Source organism: Euleptes europaea, chromosome 1, assembly GCF_029931775.1.
Source record: "Euleptes europaea isolate rEulEur1 chromosome 1, rEulEur1.hap1, whole genome shotgun sequence".
Classification (NCBI taxonomy): domain Eukaryota; kingdom Metazoa; phylum Chordata; class Lepidosauria; order Squamata; family Sphaerodactylidae; genus Euleptes; species Euleptes europaea.
In genome coordinates this window covers 31,610,379-31,629,047 of record NC_079312.1, presented here as the reverse complement: position 1 = coordinate 31,629,047, position 18,669 = coordinate 31,610,379, and the positions used below count along the sequence as shown (strand labels likewise).

Here is an 18,669-nt window from a genome sequence, read left to right as displayed (position 1 = left end):
TTGCATACGGGGTAATGTCTCTTTAAGAAGCTACACTGGCAGCTATATAAGAACTCCCTTCCTGTCAGCTCCCCACCGCGGATCCTTGTACAATGCGCTATTGAGTTTCATTAAGACGCATTTTGGTAAGTTTCCTTTTGAATTATAGCATCCACATGGACTTCAGTATTGTATGTATTTTATAAGTGACATTGTAATACCTTGCACTTCACAGTTGACGGTCTTTTTGACAACCAGCTTATTACCAAATGGACTTAAAAGCTGACGTTGCCTTTCTATTGGAGCTGAAGAAAGCCTTTTGAAACGCGCACCAGCGACTAGCCACGCGTTCTCCTCTCCTCTCCTCTTCATGAACTCTCACCGTCCTTCTTAACTGTTGGTCTCCTTGGACTTGCGACTTGACCATCCCAGACAGTAGGAGGATTTGCCCCGCCCCACTTCATTAGCTTGTTGCACTGTGGGTTATTGTCTGAGCCGCACATGTTTGTAATTTTCTCATTTTTGCATGATGTAATGCTTGATTTTGTTTCATTTAGCATGATGTAATGCTTTATTTCAATATAAGTTTTGTGATGTAATTCCAGTTGGATTTTATTTGGAGCCTTTCGTGCTGCTAATTTCCACAACGACGTTATATACGGCACAGGTTTTCTATTGTTATTATCCCACCTGGACGTTGGCAACCCAATGTCCACCTTTTCAAGCAGGTGGTTTTCAAGCAGGCTCAAAACTTCTGAATACAATTTGAAAATCACAGGTGTGGGGTACACATTAGAAACTGGGCTGTTCAGAAATATTGACAAGCCTTGTGATAACCTGCAGGACTAAAAACAGGAAGCCTTCAGGAAAATATTCTTAGAGAGTAAATGAAATATTCACCTATCATTGATTTGTATAATAAGTCAGATTGTTCCAAAAATAATGACTTCCTTTGATCTCAAAAAGGAGTCCTGTGTGACTGAAGATGAATATATCTCCTGTAACATCAGCTCTCATGGTCAGAAAGAAAGAAAGAAGCGAGTGCTTTTATACCCAAAGTTTCAAGATCAAATGGAGGAATATAATCTACTGCTTAATTTTTAGTTTATGCCAGCTTGTTATTCTTGACATAAGAAACTGAAGCATGGAAGTCCAGCAGGAGCGCTGCAGATTTCTTGGGGGAATCTAACGTTATGCCATGCCCACATTTCTCCAGCATATGTACTTGGGCATGAGGAATGCCTGCAGCTAAAACTTCTGCTCCAGATGGATCCAGTACCTGTATAGAAAAGAATAAAAATATACCATATCCATGATTGCTTCTACATGGAGGTTTTGCTTCAGTTTGGCATTGAAGCCGGAGTGGGTATTTTTTGGAGCATTCACACTTACTCTCTCCAGTATCAATGGCTTCCTGGGGCTTCATGGAGGGGGTGGCTGTAGGCTGGCTGGAGGAGGAGTGGGAGGAGGAAACACGAGAACAGGGGGTGTGGGGGCATTGGTAGAGAGACTGCACTTTGGCTTGTGCACAGTAATGGCGACAATTTGACCCAGGTTGATCTTGGAGAAGAACTAAGAATCGCATTGAAAGAGCAATGAGAAGACCTGGAGAGAGTGCGGGGTGGGCGCGAGGTCAACTCTGAGGGATGGAAACCTCACGCATAACTCCAAAGATCAACTGAGTCAGTCCAACGTGAGTCAAAGTACCCATGCATAAAAGACCTATGTTGTCTCCTTATCACCCACTTTCCGGGTTTCCCCCTGCTTTGGTTTTATTTTTCCCCATCCTGGTTTCCTATGATCTTTTCTGAAAGACCGTAGTCTTTGTATGCTTTCTGGACTTGAAGGTGCACATTTGTGAAGGTTTCACCCACACACATGCACACTGGCATCTTTTTGCTTTCCCCATGGCTTTTTGCTCTCCCCATTTCAACCCCCCTCCCCAATCCATCAAAGAGATTTTGTTCAGGCTTTTTAAAAATCAGCAATTACTAGATAATGGGGAAGGGCGGCCGCCACAGGAGGCTGAGGCAAAGAAAATATGGAGGGAATTGCCATGTGGATATTCTCTTGCAACTGCAATTGCCTCTGCATTTGAGAGGGGCAACAACTGCTTCATGGACAACGTCACCATGTGGAAGAAGTCCATAAAGCGTGTCCAGAGTTTAAAGGTTGAAAGGAATGAGTCGTTAGCAGCCCTTAAGATCCCAGCCTACAAGAACTAGAATAAGGATTTAAATGCAAAACCTCTGGTGAAAAATGCCTAGATCAAAATGTCATTAGGACAAGTGGATATTCTTTGCGTTTTGCATATTATGCATTTACCCTTGGTTCTGCAACTAACACACTCACTCATACATTCATATATTAGAATAAATTAAATAGAACTTTTTCAAAACCTGCTACTGGAACTAAATACTTCCCCAATTTGGGTCATCCCCAAAGATAGAAATATAGATATTCAAACTGTACTTACCTGGTCATTTTCCCCCCAGATGATCTGCGTTGGAGCTTTGATCTTGCTCATGTTGTCCTGAAGGCTATACAGGGACTCATCATTGAACATGTCAAAGAAGTCTTTCCAGTTAGGAGAAAAAAACAGGCATATGGCTGATTCTGGCATTCCTTTTCATATCCATCAAGCTCAAAACCAGAAGGCACCATAGGAAAGCCCACCTTCTCCCACGGAGTCCCACTCTGTCTGAGAAACAAGAACCACACTCAGCCCAGCCCATCACTTGGCTCCTGCCTCCTCTTTCATGGCTTATGGGGACAGTCAATCCTGACTCATCCCATGTAATACATAAATCAATGCATTTTCTGGCAAGGAGTGCCCAGGTTCAGCTCCCTCCTTCCTTTCCAGCTGTAAGTGACCTCTCTGGGGGAATCTTGCACTTCTTGAGTCCTCTTCCTGTATTCTGTGGCTTAAGTTGACCACCAATCCACAGGGCCTGACCCCTTTGATATTGCAAGGTAACTTTAGATCCTCCTGGCTCCAGGCGATTTATAGGAAATTGGATAGCCCGGGGATAGACTCAAACGCTGTGCAGAAAATGGACCATGACCAAGCCAAAATGTTCATAAAACAAAGAATCTGGGATAAAGAACGACAGAACGATCTGGGAAAATGCCCGGAATATAGGATCTCAGCTAACAATAAGTATAAAGTGGCTCTAGCATCATACCTGTGTCAGTTAGACCGTCCAGGTTTAAGGAGAGCCTTTACACTGACCCGCTTTCAAGCTCTCCCCTCAGCAATGGTAGAGGGGCGTTTTAAAAGGATTCCGACTAGTGGAAGACTTTGCCCGTGTGAAACTGGAGAAATGGAAACAGTGGCTCATGTGTTATTAAGATGTCCTTGGTACGAAGAAGCGCGTTGCAAGCACATCCTCCCCTCGCTAAAGGGCCCCAGGGAGCTCACAGAATCAGCAATACTGCAGACACTTTTGGAAAAGGCGGGGGGAGAACAGATTGCATTAGCCACGGCTGGGTTTTGTGCAATAGCTCTTAAAGTCCGCCTTTCAAAGGTTTCCGCGAAGATGTTCAATTTTAAATTAGGGAGAAAAGTAAAACTCAAATTGATGGATTTGTACTGTATTTTGTACTTTGTACTTGTTTTTTTGAAATTAATTTATAATTGTGAAATGTAAATAGTTCTGTCTGCCAGTCCTCTTCCTGTTCTAAGTGATTCCCAGCCTGTGGAGTGTGCAGCTGTCCTCTACGAGGGCCAGGGCTTTTTTGGCCTTGGCCCCGGCCTGGTGGACCAGTCTCCCTAGAGACATTAGGGCCCTGAAGGACCTAAATGAGTTTCTCAGGGCCTGTAAAACGGAACTGTTCTGCCAGGCCTACAACTGAGGGGAGCCGCAAGTTTATCCCCCCCCCCTTGTCATCATTTGCCGGCCTCCCCACCTTTCCCCCAACTGGTTTATGGGGGCTCACCGCCTGGCCAGGTTTTTCTATTGGTAGCTATTTATTAGTATTGGATGCCATCTTGTTTATCAGTTACATGTTTTATTATGCATTGTTGTAACCCGCTCTGAGCCCGGCTTGCTGGGAATGACGGCGGGCTATAAATATGAGGAATAAATAAATAAAATAAATAAAAGTGCAAGACTTTTATAGGCTCCCCATACATGCCGAGATAGCCATGTCTTTGTGCCCTTGGCAGAGGGTCACTTTGTAAACATCCATCTGGCTTGTCAGGTCGCACAACCACGCAGAAGCCCCACGGTGATGCCGCTGCTGACGTATATCAACATATATTAAGATCCTGCTTAATAGCTGTGCTTTCCTGAGAACTACCCTGTTACTCGGTTGTGTTTTCAGATAGGTTGTCTGTTTGTTGCTGTCTGGCCTGTGCGCACATTCTTCTTCCAAGCTTGTTAAGACTAGTTGGAGTTGCCTCTTTCCTAGTGGGTGAGGGGTACTGTTTGCTATTAGATGGGCAGGTAAGCCTGAGAAGGGGACGAGGAATAGAGAAATTGATGAGGATGTCAGGAAAGCAGTGGTGCCTCCTTCTAATAGGTAAAAGGATCCTTAAAGGGAAGGGAAATTTGGAGGCTTTCTTCTGGGTTTAACAGAAGGGCCATAGCGAGGTTCAGACTGGTGGCGGCAGCAGCACCAACAAAGTGTTGTTGTTTTTTAATGGTCTTTTCCATTTGTAACCACTTCCATTTTAAAAAAAAGAGAGAGAGAGAGAAAGAGGTTGGTCTTTTATGCATGGCTGTTTCACTCACCATCACCCCTCCGATGACTTTGGATCTTTTTGTTGATTATGCATGCTGTTTCCAACCGTCAGAGGTAGCCTCGTCGTCGTCGTCCCCGCATTTGCCCATGTTTTCAGAGACCTGTTTTGTCTCAAATTTGAAAACATGGACAAAATGCGGAAAAAGGCAGAGGGAGAGCGAGGTGACCTCTGACGGCCGGAAACAGCATGCATTATAAGAACAAAGACCCAAAGTCGTTGGAGTGGTGACTGCGAGTGAAACAGCCATGCATAAAAGACCATTTTTTGAGTATATTGCTCAGTGTAGAAAAAAATCCTATGATATTTTGAGCGTGGGTGCAGGGAATCAAAGAGACTTACAGAGATGGATTGTAACAGGATGGCACACTCCACAACAGGTAAACCCAAACTCATACACTCAGCAATTCCTCCTAGGGTGAAGAGCTTTGTGGGCTCATCATTCTTGCTGTTGCACTTACATTTATAGAAAAAGTTGTTGTTTGGCAGCCGCATATCCAGAATTCCCTTCTTGACCTATGAGAAAAAGGAGAATCTGTTTCAGGTCACAGAAACTGCAAGATAGTTAGGTGGTCATAGCATGCATAACATTTCTAATCAGGAACTGGTATGGGATGCTATTGAGCTTGAGTGGTACACTGTCTCTTTTGTTTGTTCAGAGTTCTAGAAGGGTAACCATGTTTAATCTGTTAAAGCAAAAATAAGCAGGAGTCTTCTGGCCCTTTAAAATCTAACCATTATTATTATTATTATTATTATTATTATTATTATTATTATTATTATTATTATTCCTATTAAAACATTCATAGACTAGAGCCCACTGAATGGATCTTTACTATGCAGTCACTTAATACATAAAACAGCTGCATAGTGAGGATCCACTCAATGTATCAGAAAAAGTGGGTTTTAGTCTACAAAAGGTTTTGCTGGAATAAAAATCTTGATTGGCTTTTGAGCTTTCACAAGACTCCTGTTTGTTCTCAGAGCTGAGCAAGCAGTCTTTTCCCTTCATTCAGGGAACCTGAGAAGAGTGTGTGTTCCACCAGATCCAAGAAATCAAAGGGAAATTTAAAGCACAGTTTGGCTTGCTGAAAGATCAACAAGGAAATACATTAACTGAACAGGACAAAATAAAGAAAATGTGGGGACAATACACAGAAGAAAGGTTGACAGATTCCTTATAAAAGAAAAGTCTTTGTAAGTAAAACCTGTAGTTTTACAAAGTGAAGTGAAAGCTATACTGAGAACAATTGGGAGAAACCAATCACCAGGAGTAAATGGGATATCAATAGGGCTATTCTAAGCTGCAGAAACAAAGTTCATCAAAATCTTAACAAGAATTTGCCAACAAATATGGAAAACTAAACAATGGCCCACAGACTGGAAATGCTCCAATTACATTCCAATTCCCAAAAAAAGATATGTCAAAGACTGCAGCAACTATTGGACCATTCCATTAATTTCTCATGTGAGTAAAGTGCTGCTCAAAATCTTACAACAAAGACTGTTTCTATATATGGAATAAGAAATGCCAGCTTTTAAAGCTGGATTCAGAAAAGGAAGAGGCACTAGAGATCATATTGCAAATGTACGATAGTTACTGGAGCACACAAGCAAATTTCAGAAAGAAGTCAGTGTGTGTTTCATAGATTGCAGCAAAGCTTTTGACTGTGTAGACCATGAAAATCTATTGTTTTAAACGAAATGGGTATGCCACCACATCTGATTGATGCACAATCTGTACTCTGGACAAGAGGCTACTGCTAGAACAGAAAATGGAGAAACAGAATGCTTTCCAAATGGCAAAGGTATCAGACAAGGGTGTATTTTATCTCCCTGTCTCTTTCCATCTATATGCAGAGCCAATGGCAGACCTACATTTTTGGGACCCTGAAGCTTGAACTGTCATGGGTCCCCTTTGCAACCAGTATCAATAGGGCAAAATCCAACAAGGTCCAGAGGGCCTTGCTGCCCTTGCAAGGACCTCGAGGCTCAAATGGCAGAGAACAGGGTAGTAGGGTGGAGTCCTTGAAAATGGGCCATATCGTGAACCCCTTCCCACCAGCAACGAGGTCTGGGTAACCACTGTTATCTTCTTCAGTGGGGTTGTTCTATGGCAGTTGTATTGGTTCATTCTCTAATAGAGAGGCAAAAGGTCATCAGAGGGGGCTTGTTATGATAAATATGTGAAAATCTGATTTTTGGTGTTAAAATGCACAAGCAAGACGAGTGCAGCCTGAATTGAGAATTCAGATGTCTTTTTATGGTTCCGATTGTCTCTAGCCTAAGGGCTGAGCTATAGAACTATTAAGCTGTTCTTATAGAAGTTCTTTGCTGTATTGTGTGAACATTGAAGTAGGTGGCACACAAGTCACCTTAATAATAAAATAAATAAAAACTCAACCAATATCAATACTGTTAAAAACCCATCACAACATCTTCAAAAAAGATGGGGAGGGGCCGTGGCTCAGTGGTAGAGCATCTGCTTGGCATGCAGAAAGTCCCAGGTTCAGTCCTCGGCATCTCCAGTTAAAGGGACTAGGCAAGTAGGTGATGTGAAAGACCTCAGCCTGGAGAGCCGCTGCTGATCTGAGTAGACAATATTGACTTTGATGGACCAAGGGTCTGATTCAGTATAAGGCAGCTTCATGTGTGTTCATGTGACTACAGTGTGGTTTCATATGTTGCCTGCTAACAGATTTTGTTCTTTGGGATGGGGAGAATCAGCAACAATCACCTCTCCTTCTGTTAGTGGAAATTATCTTGAAGATCCAAGAGGTAAACGCAGAGAAGAACTGTAAACACTTTCTATATTGACATACAATATCAAAACAAGAGATCATAGTAACTTCATGTCCATTTGATGCTTGTGATTTTACTATGCGATTTGAGCACAAGAATTACTTTGGCAAGAACATTACATTCTTCCCCATCTGAGTTTTCAGTGGCACTTTTTCACTTTTTCACCTGTTTTGGTAGCTTGATGTGATTATACAGACCATGTCTGAGCAAGGCTTCTCCTTGTTCAACATTCAAAGGAATGAAACAAATGTTGTCAGTGGAACGGTTTTTACACTGCTTCTTCAGGCGCTTCATGACCTCAGTTTCTCTTGGACTTCTTATGCCTAAGGATTAGGAGAAAATGCACAGTTGAGAAGGCGCACCGCTGCAGTTATAAAGCAGGGCAGAGTTTTGCAGATGTCAGAGACTAGATGTGGCAAAAGGGAAGAGTTATTAATGGCTGCTAAATTATCCCTGAAAGGCTTCCTTTAACTTAACAGCTGTGTAACAACCCAAACACAGAGTAGTTGGAGCTTTTTGCCAACACAGCATTAACTTTTTCCAGAAAAGCTCACCGGCTTGACTTCTGTTTATCTCATGATTTTAAGGCTTAGCAACCTTGTTATGATAAGAGCCCCGTGGCGCAGAGTGGTAAGCTGCAGTATGGCAGTCCAAGCTCTGCTCACGACCTGAGTTCGATCCCGACGGAAGTTGGTTTCAGATTGCTGGCTCAAGGTTGACTCAGCCTTCCATCTTTCCGAGGTCGGTAAAATGAGTACCCAGCTTGCTGGGGGTAAAGGGAAGATGACTGGGGAAGGCACTGGCAAACCTCCCCACAAACAAAGTCTGCCTAGTCGGGATGTGACGTCACCCCAAGGGTCAGGAATGACCCAGTGCTTGCACAGGGGACCTTTACCTTGTTACGAAAATGCTGATAACCAGAAATATGTCAAGAAAAGGGGAAGGAGAGCCATAGCTAATGAAATGGAGATTATACTTTGGATGGATGATGGATGTGTGAATAGAGTTGTAGTTTTCATGGCTGTGAATGATTTAGGCAGTTTTACTGCAGTGTTCTCCAATTTTATAATCAATTTTTTCAATTGTGTGTTCCACCTTGAGTCTCAGCAAGAAACGGGGCTCTCATAAATGACATAAATAAAATAAAATAATGTCTGAATGCCTGGCTCTGTCTAAGGGGGTTGCATGCCTTGGGACTTCCTTCCTCTTCTTTCATTAGTGAAATTGTGAAGATGAGATATGAATTGTAATACATCAGTGAATTCAATAAAATGATGACTTCATCAAAATAATCTCTTTTCTCATATATTATAAACAGAATGCCTCTGTTCCTGTAGTCTGTAGACTGGACCAAATATCCTGGCCACTACATTCTGAGGCTACTAGTAAAAATGGATACTAGTCATGATGCATTCCTATTCTCTCCAGGATCAGATGAGCAAGCCCATTATATGACGTGCTGTGGAAGACAGGCAGGATAATGCTGCTGCAGTCATCTTGTTTGTGGGCTTCCTGGAGGCACCTGGTTGGCCACTGTGTGAAGAGACTGCTGGACTTGATGGATCCTGATCCAGCATGACCTTTCTTATGTTCTTATGAGGGCACAACTAAACATGACGGTATCCATGGGTCCACCTGGTGGCCACCGACGCCAATTTAGAAGCGGTTGTAGTTTTTCAAAAATTGCTGCGAGGTCCCAATCCAGAGTCACAGCAGTTCTCGTCCACCTCACCCACTGTGCCTTTTCAAGTGCCAAACCAGCAATGGCAGGGGCTGGCTTTAGGTCTCCCCTTTAATTAAGTGAACTTGGACACTCACCGACTGGACAAAGGAGAGACAGGCAGAAGATTTCAGATGGATAGTTGGCAGCATAAACCCCAGCAAACAGTCCACCCATGGAGATGCCAACCAAGTGAAAAGGCTTTCTGTTCAAACCAATGCACTCGACAAACTGAAATAAGCAGCATGAACAAAGGGAACGTAAGAACCTTGTGCAACAGACAACAAGTCCATCTTATCTGGCATCCTGCTTCAAAAATAGCCAGTCAGACGCTCCCAGAACATCTACAAGCAGGGCATAAACCATCTTGCTTCAGAGTGTGGGGCTATAACATTACATGAAAACAATAAACAAGGAAAGACCTTGTCTCTGCATACCTGAGATAGGCATGTAAGGAGGAGGTGAATGGGCAATGAGGCATACCGGAGACTTATTCACACTAGAATTTTCTCAGGATGGGTCTCACCTGGACAAAATGTTGCAATTTTAACACCCAAAGAGGGACACTGAAAAGAATTTTAATGTGGTGATTGAACCTTAGGCTATCTTTTTTCTTTACTTATAATAATATTAATATCCATGGAACCAATCATCTGCACCCCCCAGGACCATCTACAGGAAAAAATCAGCCAGATAAGAAATAAACCACCAGAGTGCAATGTCCACAATATTAATCTCAGCTAATCAGTCCAAAAGGATACCTTGTTTGATTATATTACAAGCTGCTCAGCAGGCCAGGAGAATCAAAAGGGACTCCAATGTTGATGTATGCTAATAGCCCTTGACTACCCTGGGATGCCCTACAAGGTGTTCAGGACTGGAGCTAGTGTGCAGGGATGGAATACTGCTGTATGGCCAGAGACAAACAGGGGTCTCCTGGCATCCATCTTGTTTGTGCCATGCTCCAGAAGCCAACTAGGCTAAGTCCAGACTTGTTTTACCCTGCTTCCCCTGGAAGAACATCTGGTGTTCCTTGCAGACAAAGGGACAAAAGACAAACCTCTTTAGCATTTCTTTAGCTCTCCTGCAGCAGATAAGACACACCTCAAATCTCCTCAGGTACAGAATTCCATTCAGAGAAACAGGATGGAAACCACTAATCTCATCAAGTTGCTAGCCAAGCCCTCTGACTCACCCTGCTATACTCTTTCCAGAGCTCCCTTCATTTCCAATTCTATAGCCCAATGCTCAGATGCTTAGGTCTGAAGTACCTAGACATTGTTTCTGATACCTCCTAGTTCTATTCTCCTTTCCACTCCTAATCCAATCTAGAGCAATCAAGCCTTTGTTACTGGCAGTGACCAGCCATCACCAGTCATTGCCAACCATAGTGAGACCTTACCTCCAGCTCCCCTCATGGATATAAATATATCACCATTTGCCATAGCAAATTGCTGGTGTTTTGGATCCAAAACATGAGCCCTGCACTTGTGTGCAGTTCTCCTCCTCCTTCCCTTCTTGCAGCTGCCATTCTGGACCTCGCTCCTCTGATCAGGTAAATATAATTTCTCCCAGGGAACTTCCAATCCTTGTGTCCACCCCCTCATACATTTATTTTCCTAGTTCTTGTATGTATCAGGTTTTGTGTGTGTTTTGCTGTGTGTGTATTTAAAAAGTTATTTTTGCAATAAAAACCAATTAATTGTTAAAACAAATCTCTTTATTAAGAGTTTTCCACTGGAATTTGATCTCTGTATACAAAGGGTTAAATGTCCTGGTTACCTCTGCCTCTTGCAAAATATAGTCTTCCCAGCTCATTCCCCCAACAAAAAGGGAAGACAATCTAATTTGGGTAACTCCAACCCTATGCATATCACTAGCACCAGTTATTTATGAAGTAGCCAAGGCAACTTCTGTTTTTAAACTGGGTATTAATCCAAATTCAGCTGGGTCCAAATACTCTGGAGATGTCCAGCCACCATTCATTCAAGTACCTGGCCTACATGGAATAATTGCTACTGGGAAATAGTTATTAACCTCACTTGGGTCTACAAACAGCTTCTTCTGCCATAGTGGCTGCCATAAAAGCAGGTGCTGAAAAGCAATTGCAGTGATGGATAGCAGAGTTCCCCTAAGCAGCCTATTTATGTGGGTTCATGCAACGACAGCTATAATAATTTCAACCTTTAGCTGACCTGCCAAAATCTCTGGCCAAAAAGCAAGCATTCTTACTAGAATCTACTTTGAAAACATCTGAATACCTCTAGAGCAGAAGTCCCCAATTTTGTTGTGCCTGTGGGCGCTTGTGGAACTTTGAGAACGGGAAGTAGGTGCCACCAGAAAATGGCAGCAGTGGGGATCAGGCCCAATCACAAAATGGCTTCCACAGGATATCGGGACCAACCATAAAATGTTGGGAGATCCCAGCCAAGCGTCATCTTTTGATGGGGACAGCTGTTTCTGAATGCACATTCTCTGCGGACACAAAGGCAATGTGCCCTCTTGGACTCTTCGGAAACACCTTCTTCTACAATGAGTAAGAAAAATTGCCAGGTCCCTCTTCGCCACCAGCGGGAGGTTTTTTGGGGTGGAGCCTGAGGAGGGCGGGGTTTGCAGAGGGGATGGGGGGAATTCAATGCCATCGAGTCCAATTGCCAAAGCGGCCATTTTCTTCAGGTGAACTGATCTCTATCGGCTGGAGATCAGTTGTAATAGCAGGAGATCTCCAGCTAGTACCTGGAGGCTGGCAACCCTAAAAATGAGGTGGAGGAAAGTCACAAATAGCTATTTGTTGTGGGGAAGAGATGCTTTGGGGGGGGGAGCGAATGGGTAGCAACAAACCCTTCAGTTGGCGCCAAAGTCCCCATGAACACCATGTTGGGGATGACTGATCTAGAGAAAGGCCTTACCTGGTGTAACCTTTCAACTTGATAAACAATGGTATAGCTATCTCCTGGCAAGCAAGTGGTATCCCCATGGCCAGGCATATCAACAGCGATCACATGGATGTCCTTAGGAAAAAGCTTAAAGGAAAAAACACCAGAGATTAGCGTTTTAAGAAGTGAAAGCACAGATTATACATAACCTCATTATCATGACCTTTTTAGAACCTAGGGTTGCCAAGTCCCTCTTCGCTACCAGCAGGAGGTTTTGGGGGTGGAGCCTGAGGAGGGTGGGGTTTGGGGAGGGGAGGGACTTCAACACCATAGAGTCCAATTGCCAAAGTGGCCATTTTCTCCAGGCGAACTGATCTCTGTCGGCTGGAGATCAGTTGTAATAGCAGGAGATCTCCAGCTACTACCTGGAGGTTGGCAATCCTACCTCTACCTATAGTTTGGTTTTTCATTTATTAATTTTGAATGTGATTTTTTGCGCTGTTACAGGCTTAGTGATCTTCACGAATAAGATTTCTTAACTTTGGGTGGGGGGTTGAACATACCTATAAACTGGTACATTTCCACGGGGGCTGTTTATTTTTTATTTATTTACTTTATTTGTACCCTGCCTTTCTCCCCAATGAGAACCGAAAGCTGCTCGCATCATTTTCCTCTCCTCCATTTTATCCTCACAACAATCCTGTGAGGTAGGTTAGACTGAGAGTACATGACTACCCTAAGTCCACCCAGCAATCTTCCATGGAAGAGTGGGGATTCAAACCTGGGTTTCCTAGATCCTAATCCAACATTCTAACTACTACACTGCACTGGTTCCCATGCAAATCTGATGCAACTAAAAAAAACCCAATAATTTCCCTCTCAAAATAATAATTTCCCTCTCAAAATCAAAAGAACGTTAAAGTTATTTTAGAAAAATGAAGTTCATATTTGGAAGGACATTTTCAAGGTTCAGACCCTGTTGTGAGAAGATAATCAGGAAGCATATATTATTAAGAATATGATCTAGGATTGCCAACTCTGTCTCATGGAGATTTGGAGGTGGAGCCTGGGAAAGGTGGAATTTGGGGAGGGCAGGATGTCAGCAGGGATATAATTCCATAGAGTCTGCCCTCCAAATCTGCCATCTCATCCAGGGGAATTGATCTCCCTTGCCTGGATATCAGTTGTATTTCTGGGAGGTCATCAGCTACTGTAGTGCCTTATTAATTTAGTTTAAGGGAAAACATATATTCTTTTATGTATATGCATATTCACATAGTATAAGACACACATACATATATATTCTTAGATACAAGTCTAGAATCACTATGCATTATGGGTAAATATATTCTTTGGTCAAGAGACATTTCCTACTGTAAGGAAATGGGTCAGCTTGACCTGCAACTGTTTGCAGTCAGCTGCAAGTGAGATCATTATTTCTCTGTGTCTTGGATGGTACAGGCAGCCTCGCTAACAAGCTAACAGGCTAGTGATTGATGAGACCACTAATGTCATCCTAGAATGTAAAGGGATGCAGATCTTCATTACCAGCTAAGGTGACACCTTCACAGGATTCTTATAGGATATGCAAATACTTGCTTATACGTTCTATGTGGTCAGTGGCTCAAGTCTTAGACGTAATTATCATTAGTGCTGTCTGTTTAACTACCTATAAAACTTGCTGTTTTCTTTGTTCTTTGCTCTGACTTTTGAAGAGTTTCTTCCACGTGCGCTCTGCTCTTTTATTGATCAATAAAAGACCTGCTTAATTGTTAACCTCTGTCTTGAATTACTTGATTGAATGCTATAAGTAATTAGGATATTACACTACAACCTGGAGGTTGGCAATCCTATGATCTCTCTCTCTCTCCCACCCCTCTCTCCACTGTAATTATATAATCAAAGTTTACATTTCACTTCTAATGTAATCCTGTGTCTGTGAGTACTTTCTGGTAACCTTTCATGATGTAGTTGCTGAAGAAAAGGGAAGTGCAAAGCCATAGGAGCGGATGAGTAGGGTTGCTAGGTCCCTCTTCACCACTGGTGGGATGTTTTTAGGATGGAGCCTGAGGAGGGTGGGGTTTGGGGAGGGGAGGGACTTCAATGCCATAGAGTTCAATTGCCAAAGCGGCCATTTTCTCCAGTTGAACTGATCTCTATCGGCTGCAGATCTGTTGTAATAGCAGGAGATCTCCAGCTAGTAACTGGAGGTTGCTAACTCTACAGATGAGCAACAAGGCAAAGGTCAAGAAATAATACCTAAGTAAGCACAGGAACTGATGCCCCCTTCAGCTGCTAGAAGTACTACATGTTGGTTGCTGAAGCATCATCAGATATAGCTACCTACACATTTCCAATTTCTAATGTGCATCATGAAGGTTAAAAATGTGTTTCTTTAGCAAAGCAGAATGCTTTCAGCTCTGAACACCTCTGAATGCAGGTCCTTAACATAGTAGAGAAAGCAAGTGGAGAAAAGAGATCTGGCTAGCTGCCTCAGTGAATCTTCCCTTGCCCATTGGCACCTCAGCAATGTTCCTCAGTAACAACAGCATTATCTGCCTCCCCCCAAAAAAGTTTAAACATACCATGAGGGTGAATAACCACATGTCTTTGTTGAGTGTGAGCCCATGAAGCATCAGTATGGAAGGCTGAAGGCCAGGCTTCCCATGGGTCAAGTAACAGAACCTATAGCCATTATGCTCAGCATATCTCACTTGCAACCCATTTATCTTTCGACCATACCTAAAAGGGGACAAGATAGATGGACAAGATTTCATCAGGGCCATCATTTTTTGCTTACCGTACTTCTCTAGTGTTTATAACCTACCCCCAATAATGGTTTATTGGTTCTCCTCTCTGGTTCTGGTGTTGTTTATATGTTCTTATTTTATGTTTTTTATTATCTACCACTTCAGGTAGAATCAAACCGGCTTACAATCACCTTCCCTCCCCCTCCCCACAACAGACTCCCTTTGAGGTAGGTGGGGCTGAGAGAGTGTGACTGGCCCAGGGTCACCCAGCTGGCTTCATGTGGAGGAGTAGAGAAACACATCCAGTTCACCAGATTAGTGTCTGCTGCTCATGTGGAGGAGTGAGGAATCAAACCCGGTTCTCCAGATCAGACTCCACTGCTCCAAACTACCGCTCTTAACCACTACACCAAGCTAGCTCTTGATGTAGTGGTTATAGGTTTAAATGTTGTTTATAATTGTTCTAATGTTTTTATGTTTGCCACCTTGGGGACCTTGATCGGGTGAAAAAGCAGCATAAAAAGTGGAAAAGTCCCCTCCACACATGCACCACTGAAGAGAGAGAGAAAGATTAGGCATTCTGCTTGCCTACCAGCCACCTATTTTCCCAGTGGGCACCCTCTATAAGTTGGCAGAGGTATTGTTGGATGTGGTGGTGGAGATTCCTAGACTGGTCCTTCTGGGGGACTTCAACATTCATGCCAACAATACCTCATCAGGAGCAGCCCAAGATTTTTTAGCTTCTTTCACTGCCTTGGGTCTCTCTCAAATTGTGAGAAGAAAGAGGTAACACCCTGAACTTAATCTTTTGTACTGAACCTTTGAGGGAAGGTTTGGTTTCAGGGCTGGAGATTCGCCCTACACCATGGTCTGACCACTCCCTACTTAAAGCCAAGGCGAATGTGGCCCTGACCCTCCACGTAAGATCCGACTGAATAGATGAATAAACTAACAGAATATACAACTATGACAAAACTAACATCTCTTATATATAATAGATACATTTCAGAATTTGAGGAAAAATTGAATTTTTAAAAAATGATATAGCAAATTAAGAACAGAATTAAATAAAAACAGAATATAAAGATTTAGTCAATACATGTAAGAATAAATATATTATCAGGTATGTAATTCAAAGTGTAATTTAAAGAAGTGTAATTCAAAGAAGTTCATAATTGAAATGTAATTTCAAAGTAAGCTCCATAATAATGTAATAATTTGATTGTTTTTATTTATTTTTATATGTTTGTTTTTCGTGTTTAAAAATAAACCTTTATTATTTTTTTAAAAAAAGCTTCCAAGTTTTCCTTCAAGAAGCCATATTTAGAATATCTAGTCTAGAGGCTATTCAAGCATGTATCAGTGTGACCAACCAGGTAAGCTGGATCCAGGAGAAAGGACAAGCTATTGACTGGGAAAAGATTAAAAAAGTCACTCCTTGCAACTGATCCAGCCTGCTTTACTAATAACAAAGAGATGCACACCTAAGCTCTTAGAATCACAGGCTAAAGAGAACCAAACCCCATCCCAGGTTGGTAAATCAATCTATTCCAAGACATCAGCCTTCCCAACAAACATCGTCACATTTTCAGTTTCAGCCTTCAGCCTTGTCATAATTTACCTCCAAAATTCTTTGTTATTTGTTCTGTAATCCCAGGTGCCATATTGTTCTCCAGGAACTAGCATCACTAGAAGCAAAGGCTTCATAGCTATAGAGATCAAAATGGTAGCCTGGCCCACAATTGTGCCCATGGAACAATAATCATATATTTGTAGCACTATTTTATGAAGGAGCTTTCAGCCCATCAACAAGGCCTGAAAAATTTCCCAGATACTATCCTAGATGATCACTTACCATATGGCAAACCTAACCAGTGCTGAAGGCCACAGAAAATAAATTGTGAAGAAAATAATCAATGAAATGCCTGTGAGTGTCAGCAGCAGTTCAAGCAAAAGGCAGCCCATGCTTGCTCCTTAAGTTCTTTCCTGGCTGTCCTATAGTCATAAAAGCAAAAACAAAACGTACGCACAAATCAGGCCATGATGAACTGGATGAAGGAGAACTCTGAGGATTGCAAAGAAGAAGATGCATGCAGGACTATAAAGGTTTACAAACTCAAAGTAGGGTTGCCATATGCCGATTGGCAAACATTGCCAGCCAACCGGAGAGAGAGAAAAATGAAAACTCTTGTCAGTGACTCCTGCTTTCTCATCAGAAGTAACATCACACCTCTCTCGAAATTGTCAGAAATGGATGATTCCTAGAGAGGACTTCCAGGAAAACCTAGACGTGATGTCAGAGTTCTCTCTGGTCGTTAACGCATGGCTGTTTTGTCTTGCGATTCTCCTGCGAATGTAGCGAATCTCTGTTGTAATGCCTGTTCATCTCCCGCCTGTGGGACCAACCTACTTCGGTAGTGAAACTTCCCCTGGTTCTCCCATCCCAGTTTTGTAGCGAAAGTAATTACTGTTTCGCGGCAATTGCTAGCGATTGCTCGTATGTTTCTCTGCACGCGGGTCGATTTCCCTGCTTATCAACACTCCTCCATTCGACTTCCCCCCGCCCACTCCTCCTCAAATTTCCCTCCTGGGTGACTTTGGGAGCATGTCCACCATGGGCTGGAATTGCCTGGACATCCGCCAAGTGTGCCTTTGGTCTATATTTTTAATAGTTTTTTTTTTTTTACGGTATGTTGGAATGTCGGCATAGCAACGAATCGAAGTGGTGGGCGGGCGGCACTTCAGTTTTGAGAAAACACTGCAGAAACAAGAAGTGGAGCGCTGCGAGTTGGAGGTTTGCCATTGCTCCCCTATATACACACACACACCTCTGCTGCAGCAGCTGCTAATGCGAAAGGGGCACACAATGCGGGAAGGAATGAGAGTAGGGCTCCCCCCCACCGTCCCCACTGATAACAATGTGGCAGCCTGCTGGAAGCCTCCCCCCCCATGCGCTCAGAGCTCTTTCAGTGCCCAGCGGCACCAGCGCCCACCATGCCACCTTGCTGCACACTAAGAGAGTCATGATGCCAGGCAGCTTTTTTGTTGTTGCAAAAGCCGGTAAAGACAGATCTGAATGGGGGTGTGGGGAGGAAACCATGCTTGCAGAAAAAAGGGGATTTTTTTTTGATGAAATGGTATATCGGCATGCTGGTATAAAAATATATATAGAAAAAAAAACAACACTCGGAGCGAGGTCAACTCATAACCAGCTTCAGCCAATTAAAAAGTGGTGATGAAAATGGTGACCACTCCCCATCTAACTCACAGCGCTACACATGGGAACATCCCTCCCTGATCATTTGTGGGATTGATGCAGGGCAGAGTTCACCATGCATTCTTTTTTTTGATCTTGGAATTAAAAAGTGTGAGACATGAGAGGGAGATGCCAAGGACATCATAGCCATGCTTTAACGACCTAGGAATCATTGAAAACTCGATTTCCATAGAGTTTCCAGCAATTCCTAAAAGAGGCATAATGTCACTTCCAGATTTTCCGGGAAGCAATATCATACTGTCACCGATGGTTGGTCCCCATGCCCCCATCCCCCCAATCTTCTGCTGATTGCTGGGCTGGACCTGAAAACCCTAATTGACATGTCTTCTGTTGCCACAATTGCCAAATTATATACCCATCAAAGAAGGGGGGAAGCTATAATACGAGGGTATACAAAATTGAACAGCAGTCCAGGCTAACACACTAATAAATGCCAAAACTTGTATTCACAAGACTAAATCAAACACAAAACACATAAACAATAACAATATCAAGCAGGACTCTATACAAGTAATGTCCTT

The 18,669-nt window shown here is 42.9% G+C and overlaps 1 protein-coding gene across 1 annotated transcript; it reads right to left on the bottom strand.

Moving 5' to 3' along the window:
* Nucleotides 1-1,084: 1,084 nt before the first annotated feature.
* LOC130488229 (monoacylglycerol lipase ABHD6-like) lies at nt 1,085-16,836 on the bottom strand. The gene is made up of 8 exons (XM_056861865.1): nt 16,727-16,836; nt 14,707-14,863; nt 12,155-12,268; nt 9,344-9,476; nt 7,691-7,848; nt 5,185-5,239; nt 2,456-2,556; nt 1,085-1,258 (listed from the first exon to the last, which is right to left on the bottom strand). Exons 1-8 carry the CDS (start codon nt 16,834-16,836, stop codon nt 1,085-1,087), a joined length of 1,002 nt encoding a protein of 333 aa, XP_056717843.1.
* Nucleotides 16,837-18,669: the final 1,833 nt, after the last annotated feature.